We start from the raw sequence: 17756 nt of genomic DNA, 5'->3' as shown, positions 1-17756 counted from the left end.
ATTATTTCCTAAATCAAAATCGCGATTAATTGAACATGTAACCTCTAACGATTATTTAGGCCACGCACCCTATTTCAATGCCCCCAGAACTGCCTTCCATGCAGTATAATGCCCCCAGAACTGCCTTCCACGCAGTATAATGCCCCCAGAACTGCCTTCCATGCGGTATAATGCCCCCAGAACTGCCTTCCATGCGGTATAATGCCCCCAGAACTGCCTTCCACGCAGTATAATGCCCCCAGAACTGCCTTCCACGCAGTATAATGCCCCCAGAACTGCCTTCCACGCAGTATAATGCCCCCAGAACTGCCTTCCATGCGGTATAATGCCCCCAGAACTGCCTTCCATGCAGTATAATGCCCCCAGAACTGCCTTCCATGCGGTATAATGCCCCCAGAACTGCCTTCCACGCGGTATAATGCCCCCAGAACTGCCTTCCACGCAGTATAATGCCCCCAGAACTGCCTTCCATGCGGTATAATGCCCCCAGAACTGCCTTCCATGCGGTATAATGCCCCCAGAACTGCCTTCCATGCGGTATAATGCCCCCAGAACTGCCTTCCATGCGGTATAATGCCCCCACTAGTGCCTGATAAAAATAATATACATACTCTCCTAATCCCTGTTCCATTGACGAGTTAAGGAGATCCCTCCTCTACCATTGGATTCAACTGTATCTGCGTCCGGTTAAACTGGGAGAAAATAATTGATAAAACCAAAATTCGCAAGAGGACGTTTATTTAATTGCGCTGAATCTCGATTTTAGATATTTCAATTAATTGCCCAGCCCTAGGTACGCATTACTTGCTATACGGCTCCCCAATAGGTGTCCCTCCAAGGGACTGCTCACTCATTGTATGAACACCTACAAGCACTGTTCAAAGGCTATGTCACTTTGAAACTTTGAAGTCACTTTTTATGTATAGAGCTATTTATATCTCCTTTTTTTTAATTTTTATTTTCTATACAGCTTCTATGTATCCTGAATACATAGATGGCAAGATAAAGCCTCTAAGCCGCATCCGTCAGGTCTGCAGGACTGACGGCTTCGAGCGCTGGTAATGCGATCTAGCTGTTATCGATCACATCTAAGTTCATGAACTTAGATGTGATCGATAACTGCCTATAGCTGCATTCATAAATCTGCAGGTCCTTGAGGTCATACCTACCAACCTTTACCTGCTTGTTTGTCTCCGATGCACACGACCGTAGATTTAGTCCGTAATTACGGAGCCGTTCATTTCTATGGCCGACTGACACGTTTCCGTATATTTATGGGAAGGTGTCCGTGCTGTAGAAACCTTCCGTTAAATAGGACATGTCCGTTTTTTTGTTTTTTTTCTTATATTGTGGACCGTGCTCCCATACTTTATAATGGGAGCACGGTCCGCAAGTGCGGATGACTGTCCACGGCCAGCCGTGACTGTAATCTCTGACTGTGATTACGAGCCTGGTCGTGTGCATGTAGCCTCGGTGTCTGTATAGAGCATGCTCTAATGTCTTGTATTATACTGAAGTGTAGTCCTTATACCAGGCAATGTAGATCTGATGTAGGAAAACCCCAAAAAATACAATGCACGGGAAAAAACCACATTACAGGGGCTTGTTGTTAATTGTTAAATAGTGTACCCTGAACCTGTAATGAAGATCTCTACATAAAGTAATTTCATGAGTGCAAACTTTTTCTTCTGCACGGTCAACCATATTATGGTAGAAATGACTATTGTGGTTTTATGGGACGGTCCTGGAGGACGTGTCTGTCTGTCTAGGACAAATACTACTCTGCTCTTTTACTTGTTTACGTGGCCTGTAAACATCTATAGAACATAATAAATCCGGTTGTCTATATCCTGAAAGTTGCACCTGCTCCATGATCTTACCTACCAGTTCTCAGTATCGGTGAATAAAAAAAATATGAAGCTTTACACTCAACTCCTTGTTTAACTTTCGCGGTGACGTGACCCTGTTATGTGCACCCAACGTGCTTTTTTTTATTTATTTGATATTTTACTTGCAGAGGAGACGGTTATTTGACTCTCTTATTGTAACACATATCCAGCTCACCTCATAAAAGAAGTGTGACACAGGTGAGAAGTTCAAGTATAGTTCTTGTGGTGATGGTACTGTGGAACAGTAGCTTCTTTAAGCGCCGGAGTAGCCACATACAGGAGGCCAGCGGTAAGGATTATTGGATCAGGTTCTTAAAAGTTTATCCAGTCTTCTACTTCAAAGAATATACTGAATTTGTATATACTATTAGTAAATTGTAATTCTTAGGCCATGTTCACACGGAGTTCTTTGTACGCAGAAAATTCTGGAAAAATCAGCTCCTTTTTTTTTTTTTTAAGTGGTTTTGCACCACATGCGTTTTCTGCCGCTGTTTTTGTCTATGTATTTTGCCGTGGTTTTTTTTTAGGCGTTTTTTGTTTTTTTCCCCCTATTACGTCAAACGCGCCTATTTCCATCTCCTATTGATTTTCAATGGGATTTTTGAGGTGGAAAACGCCTCAAGATAGGGCATGTCGCTTCTTTTTCTCCACTAGCGTTTTTTTTTCCACCTCCCATTTGAAATCAATACGAGGCAATTTAGACTTAGCAAATAAACTGAACAGGGCCAAATATGTTTACGGTGATCACTGAAGAACTAAAAAAGTAAGTTTCCTCCATACTTCATGAAAAGCATTAAGGGCGGCTTCACAAAACTCATTTTGGAAAAGTACCCCTGCAGTTTTTGATGCAGTGATTTTTGGGATTTTTTTTAATCCATAATCCACAGTAAATATAAAAGAAGGATTTATAATGTTCCTTCCTGCTGGATTCACTCCTGGCTTTGGCTAAAAAAAAAAACTGCAGTGGTGTTTTAATCACCCTAAAAGAAGTCCTAACTGGACAACCTCATATGCCCTTTAAACTGCACGAAAAAAAACCGCATGTAAAAACTAGTGTTTTCTAAATGTAAAATGTTTTTTTTTTTTATTTAGCATCATTTTGTCCATGCATTTTTCCTGCTATCTTTTAAGTCCTATAGATAAGCTCATGGAGAAAAAAAAATGGCATAACTGGAATGCATTTTGCAAAACACCCCCAGCCCCCAACAAAAATGGCAAAAATAAAAATGCTGTGTATGTAGACACTAATATTGTATTTATAGACTTTAAACTAACATCTGCCCCCCCCCCCCAATAAAGGCAATAAAAAGTGCTTAAAAAAACACAGCCGAGAACTCTGAAACTGGCATGAGGACGTCCGATAGTGGAATGACTTTCCCTTGATCATGAATTATAAGGTCGTTACAGTTGTGATGTGAGGCGGCTCGCAGTTTCTCCTGGCTAAATACTGGAGGTTTCGTTAGCTCGGCCTGCAGCAATCAGACCAGCCTTTCAATTCAAATTATTGAGGCAGTTTACCATGTCCATTGAAAGAAAACTGACCATGCTCGGGGTGCGAGTTATTACATTGATGGCCATTTGCTTCAAAACTGTCTTGGAGAAAAAGTGGTTTTGTTGTCCATTCCAACAACATTGCATGAAAATCCAGACTTTATTCATTTCCCTTTTTATGTGCATAATGATGTATTGGTATTTCATGAACGCAAAATATTTCTTATCCAGACATAAATTCTTAGTGAAGTGCGAAATATTCCACATAAAAAGACCTTGCATAGTTCCGGCTGGCGTGCAATGTTGACATAAAATTGCAAAGAAAATCCAAACATAGAGAGCAAAGTCAGATTTTAGGCAGTTTACGTGTACAGAACAATCTACTGTCATTTTATGAATGGCAAACTATCCAGTTTATGTTCATGTATTTCCACCTAAAAAAAAATTACCTGACCTCTTATGAGGTGTATGCATAAAGTGTTAATACAAGGGATTCACCATGATTTAATAAATACGTTGTTTGAGTTCGTTCCTAAAATGCTAAAACTTTATTGAATTGTAATTTGTCTTCTGAGATCTCAGGGACTGCTGCTTATACAAATATCCGTTTGTAGGTGCACAGCATAGAGCGATTAGGCCTAGTTCACACAGAGTATTTTGCTTGGAGATTTTGACCTACTTACCTGCATGCACTTTCTTGCGGCGTTTTACGCCCGCTGCCAAAAAATGCTACGAAAAAAGTGTTTTCTCCCTCCCATTGAATTCAATGGGGGGGGGGGGTCAGAGGCAGAACTGCAGCAAGAAAGGACATACTGCTTTTTTTTTTTTTTTTTTTTTTTTTTTTTTCTTTCCATGAGCGACTAAAAGCCGCTTGGGGGGGAAAAAGAAACTCCACGCAGAGTACTCCAGTACAGCTGCCGACATTATTGTCCATATATGGACAGTGACCGTGACACAGAAATGCTGGAGTCCCCAGGCAGAGCGTCAGCTGATCTACTCAGGGACTCCAGTACTGCTCTGCCGACGTCATTGTCCATATATGGACAGTGACCATGACGTGGGCAGATGTTGTGGAGTCCCCAGACATAGCATCAGCTGATGCTTTGATTGGGGACTCCAGCAATAGAAAAAAACCCTGAATTGACCAAATATGGACGTCGGGAGCAGTGCTGGAGTTAGCTGATGCTCTACTCGGCACTCAAGCAATAGGCAATGTGACAGCCCCTTGCGGTCATGTTCACGAACCGCACATGAAGCAAGAGCACAGTCACGTGGGGCCGTGTCAGAGCGTCGTCAATATTAGAAAAGCTCCAGGAGTACATTAGTAAGTTACTTAGTTTCACATAAATATATTATTGCATTATTATTAAAGCCCCTATACACATTAGATTAATGTCAGCCAAACCTGCAGATTTTGGCGGGAATCGCTGACCATGTGTGAATAGTGCACACCACCCCCCCCCCCCCACACACACACACACACACACACACACACACACACACACACACACACACCCGACTCTTCTTGACATATGCCTGGCACGTTAAATTTCAACGCCTAATCTTGTTCTCTGGAGACAAACGGCTGTCTGACACCAACTTACTCTTCGATGAAAACAAATGCGTGATCGGCCAAACTTCGCATGCCTGTGTATGGGGAGTTTGTTAGGAATAGCTATCGAAATTATATTGCCATCTGAGATATAGCGAGCTATCCCTGTGAATTCGTGAGACATAAGGTCACACCTGCCCATGCGTTGTACCTGGTATTGCAGTTCGGCTCTACTGAAGTGATTTGTTGCGGAGCTACAATACCTCACACAACCTATGGTCCGGTGTGGGGCTATGTTGCAAAAATAGTAACTATGTTTTTGTAGGACTGGACGACCCCTTGAAAGCGGCTTGCCCCCAGGTATGCTTTCAGTGTATGCCTATTAAACACTGCCAGGCATAATATACTGCAATACAGAAGTATTGCAGTGTTTTATACAAGCAATCAAATAATCGCATAGCAAAGTCCCATAGTGGGACTAAAAAAAAAAAAAAAAAGTCAGTTTTAATTACCTTTTTATAATAAGAAAATCCCAAGTTAAAGAAAAAATGGAAAAACTGTTTCCCCTTAAAAAATGCTTTTATTATGAAAAAATTAAAAAAGCAACACAATCGGTATCGCTGCGTCTGTAACGACCAAAAATATAAAACTATTCCGAAATGTAACCCATACGGTGAACGGCGTGAAAAATCAAATAAAAAAAACAATCACAAAATTGCTGTTTTCTGTTCATACTGCATTTCCCAAAAAAAGTGATAAGCCATCAGTCGTATTCGTACCATTTTGGAGTGAATAAAAACAAGTTGTCCTGCACAGAATAAGCCCTCATACAGCTACGTTGGTGGAAAAATATGTTTTATGGTTCTTGGGATATGGCGACACAAATACTTTGTAAAAAAAGTTGTTGTTTTTGTGCAAAATTGGAAAACACAAAAACCATTACCCCTAAAAAAAAATAAAAAAATAAGTTAATCGTTAATCAATGACTTTCATATGCATTGTAGAAAATCATTGAAAAATATAACTTGTCCCGCAAAACAAGCCCTCACGCGGCGATCTCTACAGAAAAATCAAAAAGTTGTGGCGTTTAAAATGTGACTAATAAACTGAAAAAAAAACGCTACGTCCTTAAGGTCCAAAATAGGCTGGTCACTAGCGGGTTAAGGAAATCACAACTATTGTTTAGTGGCATTATCCCATGTGAGGGAAGGTTTTGGGGGTAGAACAGCTTATTGTGGTCTGTACCTCCTGAGTTCATGGCTTGTACCCTTCTGATACTACTTAATGGTTTTTATATAATGGCGTGGGTTTTTCCATTAAATATTGAATATTTTTGTTTACCTACTTAGTGATCATTTGCATTCCCACCACTTTTTCCCTAGTTCGCATACTACAGGCAGTCAAAAATAAATAAATCTGAGTACTTTTTTTTTAATGGTTATTAACCGGAAATGCAAATTGAGGAAAAATTGAGCTACGTATAATTGCAAAATAAGTAAAGTTTCACAACTTTTTTTTTTTTTAATATAGATTTTGTAGATGCTGTTCAGAGTGAGTCGTGTCCCTTTAAGCTGCAGACACTATATGATGGTTAATAAATTCCTGGATAATAAAATGAGGATAAAATTAATTTCGGCGACTGAAGTGACTGGTATCTGGTCTAGTGCGGGGTATTTGTATTGAAGCTGTATTTTATGGGTCATGATACAATATTTCAACATAGTCTTACACTTGTAGTTGACTCGATAGGGTACTTTAGGTGATCTGAAGCTAGCCGGAATTCAGTGCTACATAGAACTTTTTCTTTCAAGTTATAAAACAGCCCATAATAAGAGGCGGACTGTGTAGCCAAGTTTATGTTTTTGTTAGGAGGGCGGTGAGCGGGGAATGTATATTTAACACATGACATAAATCAGTGTGCTTCTCTATAACGTTCTCTTTCTAGACCTCATCAGTCCTGTCTCTGATTTATATAATGACTGCTGACACATACAGGACGGCTTCCAAAGTCACTGTAAAACCAGAGCCTGCACGTTAACCCCTAACGTCTAATAACCAGCTACTTTCTGATGTAAAAGTGTGGTGCAATGGGCACAGCCTCATCCTGGGCACCTGCCAAGCTGCACTCAGGATTTCTCTCTCGTCCCTTTTTAGGCAATGTTTACTGCTTCTGACTTGGCCGGTAAAGAATGTGGAGAGCGAAAAGACGAGTACTATGATGGCTAGAGAAGGGGGGGGGGGGAGGGTGGAGAAAAACTAGAGAAGTGGGGGGAAGATGTGAAAAGGCAAGGAAAGGACGGCTTACTAATGTGGTCAGGATGTATAGTATATGGGGAAAAGAACATGGTATACAATTACTCATGGGCGCTGCATTCTTACTGTACATTTCAAATACGGTTTTCCAGATAACCATTTACACCTTTTTTTTTATTTATTTTTTTTTTAAATATAGCCCCTTTGCGCCACTTTTTTGTATATGGCAGACCGTTATCTGCACATTAATTTATCTGATAGACGGTGTACTAACATTTTTTTGTGCCGTTTTCAAATCTACTCTTACCTGTACATGCATTTAATCATATAATATCCCATATGATCAGGATCGTCCAGCAGAGATCTTACATTCGATCTGTGCACACAATACTCTGGAGCCTTATTATTGCATCTATACACCGTTAGGCCCCATGCACACGGCCGTGCCCGCAATCACGGCCCACGATTGCGGGCACGGCCGGCCGCCGACTGACAGCCGCATTTTCGGGCCGTGCTCACATACAAAGTATGGGAGCACGGCCCGCAAAATGCAAAAGAGCGGACATGTTCCATAATTTTCTGAACATTTCCACGGCACGGATACCCTTCCGTAGCGCTACGGAAAGGTGTCCGCGTTCAATGAAAGTGAATGGGTCCGTTTTTGCGGACCGCAATTGCGGTCTGCAAAAACTAAGATTTTTTACGGTCGTGTGCATGGGGCCTTAGGCTTTTTTTTTTTTTTTTTTTTCTTTTTTCTTTTTTTCTGGTCAATCTGACTCTTGCTCACGTATTTCTAGCTCTGCTCTGTTTTCGATAGGAACAGAGATTTTCCAGCCCTGCACCATAAAGGGCAATTGGAGTAGTTCTTAATGGAAGTTGATATGGCGCACTATATATTCCATACTATTATACTTTTCCAGTTTGTTATGTAAAGTGAGGCTCCTCTTTGGAGCCATATTAAATACTATAGGGGTTTGCATTGCGAGCGATTTCTAATGTTATTTTACCCATCTTGCAAACCGGAACACTTCTGAAAATAGTATTGTGATCAATTACAATTCCTATGGATTGCCTGCAGGGTCCAAGCGTGGCTGGAAGCAGTCAATACTCGGTCTATAGATCTGCAATAGTAACCTCCTTATTATGGAATGCCTGATGTTCAACAGTCTAGTAGAATATTTTATGTGGCTCCGCGGTTGATACAGTGGACTCTGGCCTGTTGTCTGACTTTCCTTTTTTCTGTGGTCTTCCATTTTTAACGTAATCCCCACTTTCTTATTCCTAGTGACCTCTGCTGACCTCCTGCTATCCGGGATGAAGACCTTAGAGCATGTAGCTGTGACGGTGACGATCGCACACCAGCGGCGTGGAAACGTGCAGTTACTGCTGTTTTGTCCTAGTGGAATGTCATCACTCATAGGAGCTGCAAGGAAAATTGACGCGTGAGCATGATGATGATGGGGGGGGGGGGCACCTTTGGAACAACTTTCAAAAAAATTAGTTTATAATGCTTGATTTAATGGACTTTAGCACGTATATAATGGCGGAGCAGTGCCACTGCTTTATATAACGAATATTCTCTATATTTTAAGTGACCCCAGTGGCCTCGCTGACTGGACCTTCTCCACAGTTCGCTGCTGGGGAGAGGATGCCGAGGGGACTTATAGACTTCAGGTCTCGGACATGAGTAAGCTTTCCATGGGATGAAGCACTACAGTTATGTTAAGGATATGCCAACACCGTTCCTTTCTAAACTCACAGCTCTATATTGCCAATTATCACCTGCTCCCTGCACATAAAGTATTTTTTTTTAAGGGTATGTGCACACACACTAATTACGTCCGTAATTGACGGACGTATTTCGGCCGCAAGTACCAGACCGAACTCAGTGCAGGGAGCCGGGCTTCTAGCATCATACTTATGTACGATGCTAGGAGTCCCTGCCTCTCCGTGGAACTACTGTCCCATACTGAAAACATGATTACAGTACGGGACAGTTGTCCTGCAGAGAGGCAGGGACTCCTAGCATCGTATATAAGTATGATGCTAGGAGCCCGGCTCCCTGCACTGTGTTCGGTCCGGTACTTGCGGCCGAAATACGTCCGTCAATTACGGACGTAATTACTGTGTGTGCACATACCCTAAAGCTCACCATGTTACCCACCTCTATTCTGCGTTAATTATGTCATTCTCTGAATACATGCAATCAGGTTTTTATAAATAAATAAAAAAACAGCTTGGTTTTGTTTTTTATGTGACTATAGATAAAAAATAAATAAATTAAATCTCCGTATTATATAATTATAAAGAAAATAAATAGATCCGGAGTGTGTATATAATAACTTTTACGGTATTTCCTTTTTAAAAATAACCTACTTATAAAATGATTCCATATGCCGTGTATTCTTACATCATCATCATCATAGGTCACATTGTATCTCATATAACGTGTATCTATAACATTATTTTTAGAGACTTTTGATCAAACTAGACAGCAAGATATCGACCCAGTAAAGGGTTTTCAAACATATTGTTTCACAGACATTTCTTTTTGTGTTCCCTTAATACGGTTGACTATTAATCATGGAAGATAGGGGTCAATGTCCCCCCTACCCGTTCAGATGCTGGATAATATCCACTGTTTGATCAGTACAAGGGGATTGGGGAACCCCTCTCCATAAGGGAGTATTTTCTTCTTTTTATGGAAAGGTTCAGTATTAAGGGAACACAAAAAGAAATGTCTGACACTCCTAAAAAAGCAACAATATGTTTGAATAACCCTTTACTGGGTGGATATCTTGCGATCTAGTTTTATCAAAAGTCTGTAATGTTATAGATGCACGTTATACGAGATACAATGTGACCTATGATGATGTAAAAGATATATATATATATATATATATATATATATATATATCTCGATCATTAGTATCTCCAGATCCATTTCTTTTCATACTAGCCAGTAGACAACATCTTTCCATTTTTTTTTATTTTTTTTTCTCCAGTTAACAGCTTCGCTGGGTCAGCAGGGGGGGGGTTAAAGGACAGCTCTGTTGTACTACTGAAGGACAAAATAAAGCAGGGTTGCAGCACCATACACAAAAATAAGGCTCTGTATGCAGCTCCCCTATCACTCCTTGGTTTTGTGACGTAGGGGACTGTGATACATCACTTTGTGAAGACTAATATTGACATTTTTTTGACAATTCGCTTCCATTCATTGCAGCTGCCAGAAAGCGCACTCTCCCTGCTATACAATCTATACAGAAAATACTGGGAAAATATATGGTCAGCCGCAAGTTTCCCCAGCAATATGTTGTTCGCTGGGGATGTTAGAAGCCGGACGTATGGCTTTTTGCCAAGTTGAGAAGGCTTGTTTCCTGTTATAGGGGTAAAATTGTCATGGAAAGTGTACTCGTGCTTACCTAATAACCATGTATTTCTCAAACAGTTAATGAGCCTGATAAAAGAGGTGTTTTTCAGACGTGGCAGCTAACACTGTATGGTTCCTCCTGGACGACTGAGGATGTGGCTGAAAGAAGAAGGTAAGAAGATCTAAGAAAACATTCTTTATAGATCTCATTCATACCTTCACATGAATATTCACTTCTCTAGAACACCAATGTATTTTTAGGAGTGCTCGCTGCATGTAGTTCTGCATTGGGATTACAGTACTTGAATAATTTATTCATATTTCTGATGCAAGCGTAAGAATTGAGATTTACAACCGGATTGTTTGCGTATATCTGAACTCTTAACATGGGTATATCCTTAAATATTATCTTTTTTTTATTTCTCAGTCTGGTAGAACTGTCACAGGGCGGTCAGTTTCTGAATGATAATTTCTCACTACCTTGTCCCCCTGGACTGGAGATTTCAGAACAGGAGGGCTATACAATCACCAGTAACACCCTGCGGGTAAGATTCTCCATGTATATCCACCATAAGAACAGAGGTGGTGTCAGATGGGGCGGAGATGTAATACTGGACACAGCCTATGGATAAGAGTAGTGATGTCCTTGGAAGAAAGCAGTCACCATTTTCTAATCTCATTCAACCTGTTCAACATAATTTCCTTACCTTAAATACTGTGAATCTGTGGAATAGACAAACTCTGGAGCTGCGATAAGTCTAGAAAAAAATAAAGGCAGAGCGCCTCATAGAACAGTATGTAACTGCTGTTATATCCCCGAAAACTCCCCCCAAAGGAAATGTGCTCCACTTGGGGTTCTGTCAAAGACACCAAATTTTAATCTCTTGCGAAAGTCAAATGAAGGTGCTGCTGTTCCAGGGTTGTCGCCAGCTGTAGGGGGTTATAATGTGAATCCGTTGCAGAAAATTTAAAGTTCATCCAAAAAAAACCTGGATATAGCGCGACCTCCTTGAGAAAACCAGTAGTGGAGTCCGTATAAATAAATAGTAATGGTTTTATTGGCTCTCCTAACGCGTTTCGAGGCATTAAAAACCTCCTCTTCAGATAACCGAGAGTCTGATCACCATTTGGGATCAGGAGGGAAAATTTTTAACTTTTTTAGGGCAAATTTGTTCACCCCTATGGATCCAGAGAAAAACAAAACAAAGTTTATCCTTCGGTTGATCTTGATTGACATGTTTTTTTTTTCCAACAGTAAAAACCTGTGTAACCATCCTTGAGGTTTTCCGTTCCTGTTCAAACCTAACACCACTTATACATATGAAACCCCAGCCCTATGACACATACCTGCATCATTGTTTTTGTTCTGGTTTACGTTCTCTATCCATTCTCATTGCTTGCCCTCCCAGCATATGCAGTGACCAGGCACTATCTTGCTGCTTCCTAATATGTATTATGGGCATTCCCGTGTGCTTCTCATAATCTAAGTCACCACGGCTATAACATCTAGCTAGTACGTATATAGGTAGAATGTGTTATTAGTGGCACCCCCTCCACTCCACTCCACTCTTGACGGATATCTCCTAGAAAGAATCAGGAAGACGTCCGGCAATAGAGGGTAAGGGGTTGCCGACAGTAACGCAGGACCCGTCACGTTATTTTTTTATATACCGTAACTAAAAGTTACACCAGTTTCCAGTATACTTTCCGCATTAGTTCCGCACGGTTTTCAAGATCTCTGCTCGTTACAGTATTTGTCTGGTAACCATCTCCGCACCGGTGTGTCCATCACATGACCACGGACAGAATTTTATCCACTACAAGTAAACAGTGAATAACCACAATCTGATCTTAAATTGTGAGGAATTAATACAGAAAGTATATTTTAAAATCTTCTAAGTTTAGCCATAGTTCCTTATGTAAGTTATAGAATTGCTGATGTTATACCGGTTTCAGAAAATGATTAAACACTAATCTAGGTTTCCATGCAGTCCTATAGCACGGGCAATCGCATAGCCGCTTATTGTAGTGTTGTAACGGATAGTATTAAAGGTTGTTGGTTTTTGCTTTTGTTTTTTTAAGCCAAATTAGTTGGGTCATAAAACTGGAACTGGTGGAGGACCCCCACTGATTCTTAGTACCTTCTATAAAACTTATTCCGCCCAAATGCCCGTTTTATTTTGTGTCTAGGAGTTGTGTATGTTTGTTTCTGACTTTGGAAGTGTTAACCCTTTTTCTGATATGTTGACACCGCTTGAAGGGACTAGGTGTTTTTCACACTTGCCATAATTAACATGCATAAAGGAAGTAGAAAATAATAGATACCAATATACTATACATCTTCCGATAGACACTTTACACATTCCACGAGTGTATGTCAAATATGAATTTTTATGAAAAGCTCCGGATTTTAACTTGCTGTATAATCCACCGCAGTCCCACTTAGTGAAGGAGAATTGGAAGTAACATTTTGACAGTTTTACTCACAAATGTTCTCAATGGGTTATTAGTTTCTGCAAATAAAGCTTATTCATTGTATAATGAAGAGTTATGCAAACTCTCTAATGTACTTCTTGTATACCAATTATTTTTTATGGGTTTAAAATCTTCGATTTGGACATAATGTGAATGTGGGTATGTATTCATTTCGTTTTTTTTTTATTCATTCTGTCTTTACCAGACCCTCATGCTGCTTGGCTGTTTTGCTGTGTTTTGGTCCCTGTATTACACGATGGAGCTCTACCTTTCCAAAATTGTCAGTACTGGCGATATGGACCTAAGCTGTGAAGGTTCCTCCTGCTCCCTATCCCGACAGAGGGGAAGTCCCAGCCCCCGCCAACTAGAAGCAGGCATTGAGACAGAATCATTGCCTCTGTGTGCCATGAATGACACCGCTTTAGAAGAGGAGGAGGAAGAAGAGGACCATGTGGAGCACTTTGCCTTGTACAGACATCAGTTTTCCTCCAAACAGTTTAGAGTAAAAGACATGAACGCAACAGAAACTCTGCACAATGTGACCTCTGACTTTCTGTTGCACAAGGACCGAGTAAGACTTGATATTCGTGACAGTGATGCAAACTTAAATATGGAGTATGGATAAGACAAAGCAACAGGGGTGTCTACGGATTGGACATTTTTTTTTATAAAACAAACAAGGATGCACTTCAGAGTATTTAATTTAAGGTTAATTGCCTTATCCATTGCTTTATTATTATGTTTATTACGTTGCAGCACTGTATTACCAATCGTCATACTGGATGACATGGTAAATGAAAGCAGCCTGGCGCGGGTAGCACTGGGGTAGCACTGAGCTTCCAGGTAGCTTGACTGCACATCCTGTGGGTTGTTCTGTTTTGACCATCAAGCTGCAGATTATAAAAGATGGTCTTAAAGAGGTACCTTATTTTAAACATTTATGGCATATCCACAAGATATGCCTAAAACGTGCTGGTCCCAACTCTGGGGCTCTCACCAATCGGGGGAACAGGTGAGAGACCCTGGTTTGCCTATTCACTCTGGCGGTTTTCCTCAGTGTATGAATGACCCTCCATTTAAGTCTATGGAAGTTACAAACCGAGTCAAGCAAGCACTGGCAACCCTGGGACCCATGTTTTCCCGACCAGGAATATGGGAATAATTGTTTTAAACCATGCACGATTTTCTAGCTGTTGAAATGGTGGAACAGTTGATAACCTATTTGACTTTCGTTTTTATGATTTTATGTTCATACGGGTGATAGTTTTGAGTGGTTTAAAGGGACACAAAAAATTTATACGAGAATCTTTTTAATGTGTAGTGACTTTTGTATGGGAATATTAAACCCTTTATTTCATTTAAAATGATCCTACATCCCATTCATACAAAGTCTTTCTTCCAAATATTACGTTGTTTTTAACCAAAGTTGCCTCTAAATCTGAAGCTTTCTGGAAGAAAAACAATAGAGCGTAACAATTCCACTTTCTTCCAGAGTGACACTTTATCACTGCCAAGACCCAGGCAGGGATATCTGCTCAGTAAGAAAAGTTTTCTTTCCGTTTTACAAGTTGTTTTGACCATTACCGTTCCTTCACTCAATTTACTGCTGTCCATCATGCCAAAGGGAAATGCTAGATCGTGGCTACGGAATACGTGGTTTACTTTTTGTGCATTCAACTCTTGTTCCTTGATTGTTGTAAAAGAGTCTGAAGCCAGTTTTGTGTCAGAGCGACACCCTGGACTTCTTAAAGGTAAGAGAATATATGTAAAGTTCACAAAATACAACTAAAGAGTCTTGTGTCTGTTTTTAGTGAAGTCCGTTTAATTTAGTGTATTTGTATGTATTCCCCATAAAACCGCAATCCTGGAGCATCTATTCTTAGAACTCTGCACTGTGCTGTTCCTCTGTTATTCCTACTGGAAATATATAACTAAATTAACAACTAGATATTAGCATTCTTGTCTATGGGGGGGGGGGGGCATGTCTTCACAGTGTGAAGTGTCAGTGTGCAAGAACACACCATTTACAATAGGAATAGTAACACCTTGTCAATTTATTCATACTTTTCCAGAAGGAAAAATATAGAATGGCACAATGGAGTTTTAAGTAAATATGTGAAATGCAAAGCCCTTCTCTTCTGTTATTTCCTGTTTTATTCCATTTAATGCGTCCTACATGCATTATTCTACATTTATAAGGAAGGGAAATATGAGGTTGGTTGTTTTTATATTTCCTATTCCTTTTGAAACCGATACTGGCTTTGGCTCAAAAATCTGTACCAAAATTTGCAACCAATTTGCGATGTATGAATCCAGCCTAAGGTTACAGTAGAAGTCCTCCCTACATGTCTGTCTGCAGTACAAGATCGGATACTGCAAGCCACGCCCATTAAGCGAAGTACCAAAAGACTAAAATTGGTAGGGCTCAGCATAGGGCTGGGCGGTTGTGGCCTAAATCAAAATCTCGATTTAATTGACCATATAACCTCAATTACGATAATTGAACAACTTATGCCACACCCCTCTTTGCATGCTACACCACTGAATTAATATTTATCCCGAGCCTGCTGTATACTACTGTATATAATATACACTCTGACACTGCCCCCACACAGTATATTGCCCCCACAGTGCTCCTCACACAGTATAATGCACCTATAGCTGTCCTCACACAGTATAATGCACCTATAGCTGTCCTCGCACAGTATAATGCACCTATAGCTGCCCTCCGCACAGTATAAAGTCCCCACAGCTGCACCCACGCTGTATAATGTCCCACATAGCCTCAATAGTGCCCAAAAAAATGCACACACAGGTTTAAATCACCGTTCCAACAACGAGTGGAGGAGATCCCTCTCCGGTCTGTTGTGTGTGGTGCGATGACTTCACTGCCATTGAGTGTCTGGCAATACATAGTGAATGGTAGAGCAGGGACCTTATGACTCCCTGCTCTACCATTGGATTCAACTGTCTCTGTACCCGGAGGATGCAGATATTTGAAACCAGGAAAAAATTGAAATGCGCAAAATGACGTCTTAATTGCTCTGCATTTCGGTTTCATTGTTTTAGATTAATTGTCCAGTCCAGAGCCGCTGTCTTCAATGCCAGATTTCTACTGTAAGGTTTCTTTGTCATTCTGCAGGATTCTCTGCAGCGCTAAACACTACAGCAAGTTTTTCTTCTAATTTGTTTGTCTTACGGGTAAAAGTAAATGGATGGTCATATGACAAATGAGAAAGTTGTGTGTCCAGTTATGTAATGTGTAATGTAAAAGGATCCTAATCAGATTGTTTACGTTATTTTTAATGCATCTGAAAATTATTTGCTTGTTTTGTCATTGCTATTGACTCGCACATGCAGTTTTGTAGGTTTTTCTTAGCCAAACAGTGGAGCGTATACAAAACAGAAGTGTACGCTTTTTTCCTTCTATACTGTTCCTTCCTTTTGGAACATCCCCTAGTTTTGGATAAAACAACTGCATCAAACACTGCACATGTGAATCCAGCCTTTGGCCTTTTTTTTTTTTTTTTTTCTTTGAGATGTTTTTCTTGACATATTTTTTTCAAAGTACTTTAGCGTAATTGCTGAAACAATGCCATATCTATAGCATGCTGGGTTTTGATAAAAATGCCATTGACCCCAAAAATGTAAAAAAATTAAACTATGTATGTATACTGTATGTACTATGGATTTTAACATCTGGCCGCAGCCTTTTAGAACACCCTCCACCCCCCCCCCCCCCCCAACAAAAATTATAAAAATGCTGCTAAATTGTGTGTGTATAACTGGCATATAAAAGTTCAATATCTTACGATGAAAGGTATTGGGGGTTGTATGTAAGGTTTCTAAACCACCTGCTGCTGGACCTCTGCTGTGGATTGCAGCGAAATAATGATAGATTCTTCTTTTTCAATAGGAACTGTAATCCCGACCAACCTCTTCCCCACCCACCTGTAAAAAATAAATACCAAGAGGGTTGGAGATAGATATTTTTATTTTATTTTTTTTATTTTATTTTTTTATTATATATATATATATATATATATATATATATATATATATATATATATATATATATATATATATACATACATATTCTATCTCTCATTGGCATGAGGAAATTAAGGTTTACACGAGATATGAACCATGAAACATAATATTCTCTTCCTATTTAATTTATTGATTGTTTATTTCTATTAGACTTTGTGGGTGTTTTGATGAAGGTGAATGTTTGTTTGAAAATTTTATTTTAAGGGTAATAAAAGGTTTTACACATTTTGCTGTTTCTTTTCTTATTTATGATGTAAGTGGGGAATGTGTGTAGTTTTAAGTGGTAGTCTGTTTCAGCAAGTAAATGTGAATCTTTTAGCTTGTTCACATACCCTAGGGGGACTATAAATAAAACCACCACTCAACCTGCAAAAAAAAAATGCGCTCATACCGTTATGTCGACGGAAAAATTAAAGTTAATGACTTTTGGAAGGTGGGAAGGAAAACCAAATGGCTGGCATCAAGGGGTTAAAGGAGCATTCCAGGAAAGCTCTGAGCTGTGTTATGCCTACTGCAGGCCCTATGGGGAGGTGCTCAGTTTAAAGAACTTCAGAGATAGAAGTCACGTGTTAAGGGAGATGCTGTAAGTAGCGTCCTCAGGGTATGTTCATACAGCTTATTTTCGGCCGTTTTTCGGGCCGTTATTCTGCCGAAAAATCGGAAGCAGAGCGCC

The 17756-nt window shown here is 40.1% G+C and overlaps 1 protein-coding gene across 3 annotated transcripts in view; it reads left to right on the top strand.

Moving 5' to 3' along the window:
• The window catches only part of PCSK7 (proprotein convertase subtilisin/kexin type 7), a 39986-nt gene extending 22678 nt beyond the window's left edge, over positions 1 to 17308 (top strand). For all 3 annotated transcript variants that reach the window (XM_075839814.1, XM_075839815.1, XM_075839816.1), the window contains exons 12-16: positions 8471 to 8627; positions 8778 to 8872; positions 10637 to 10730; positions 10986 to 11103; positions 13239 to 17308. In XM_075839814.1, the coding sequence (XP_075695929.1) occupies positions 8471 to 8627; positions 8778 to 8872; positions 10637 to 10730; positions 10986 to 11103; positions 13239 to 13658 (884 nt within the window). In that variant the 3' untranslated portion in view covers positions 13659 to 17308. The remainder of the gene's footprint in view (positions 1 to 8470; positions 8628 to 8777; positions 8873 to 10636; positions 10731 to 10985; positions 11104 to 13238) is intronic.
• Positions 17309 to 17756: the final 448 nt, after the last annotated feature.

This window comes from Rhinoderma darwinii, chromosome 10 (genome assembly GCF_050947455.1).
Source record: "Rhinoderma darwinii isolate aRhiDar2 chromosome 10, aRhiDar2.hap1, whole genome shotgun sequence".
Taxonomy (NCBI): domain Eukaryota; kingdom Metazoa; phylum Chordata; class Amphibia; order Anura; family Rhinodermatidae; genus Rhinoderma; species Rhinoderma darwinii.
Note: the sequence above shows the minus strand (reverse complement) of the source record. Positions and strands in the feature narration are given on the sequence as shown.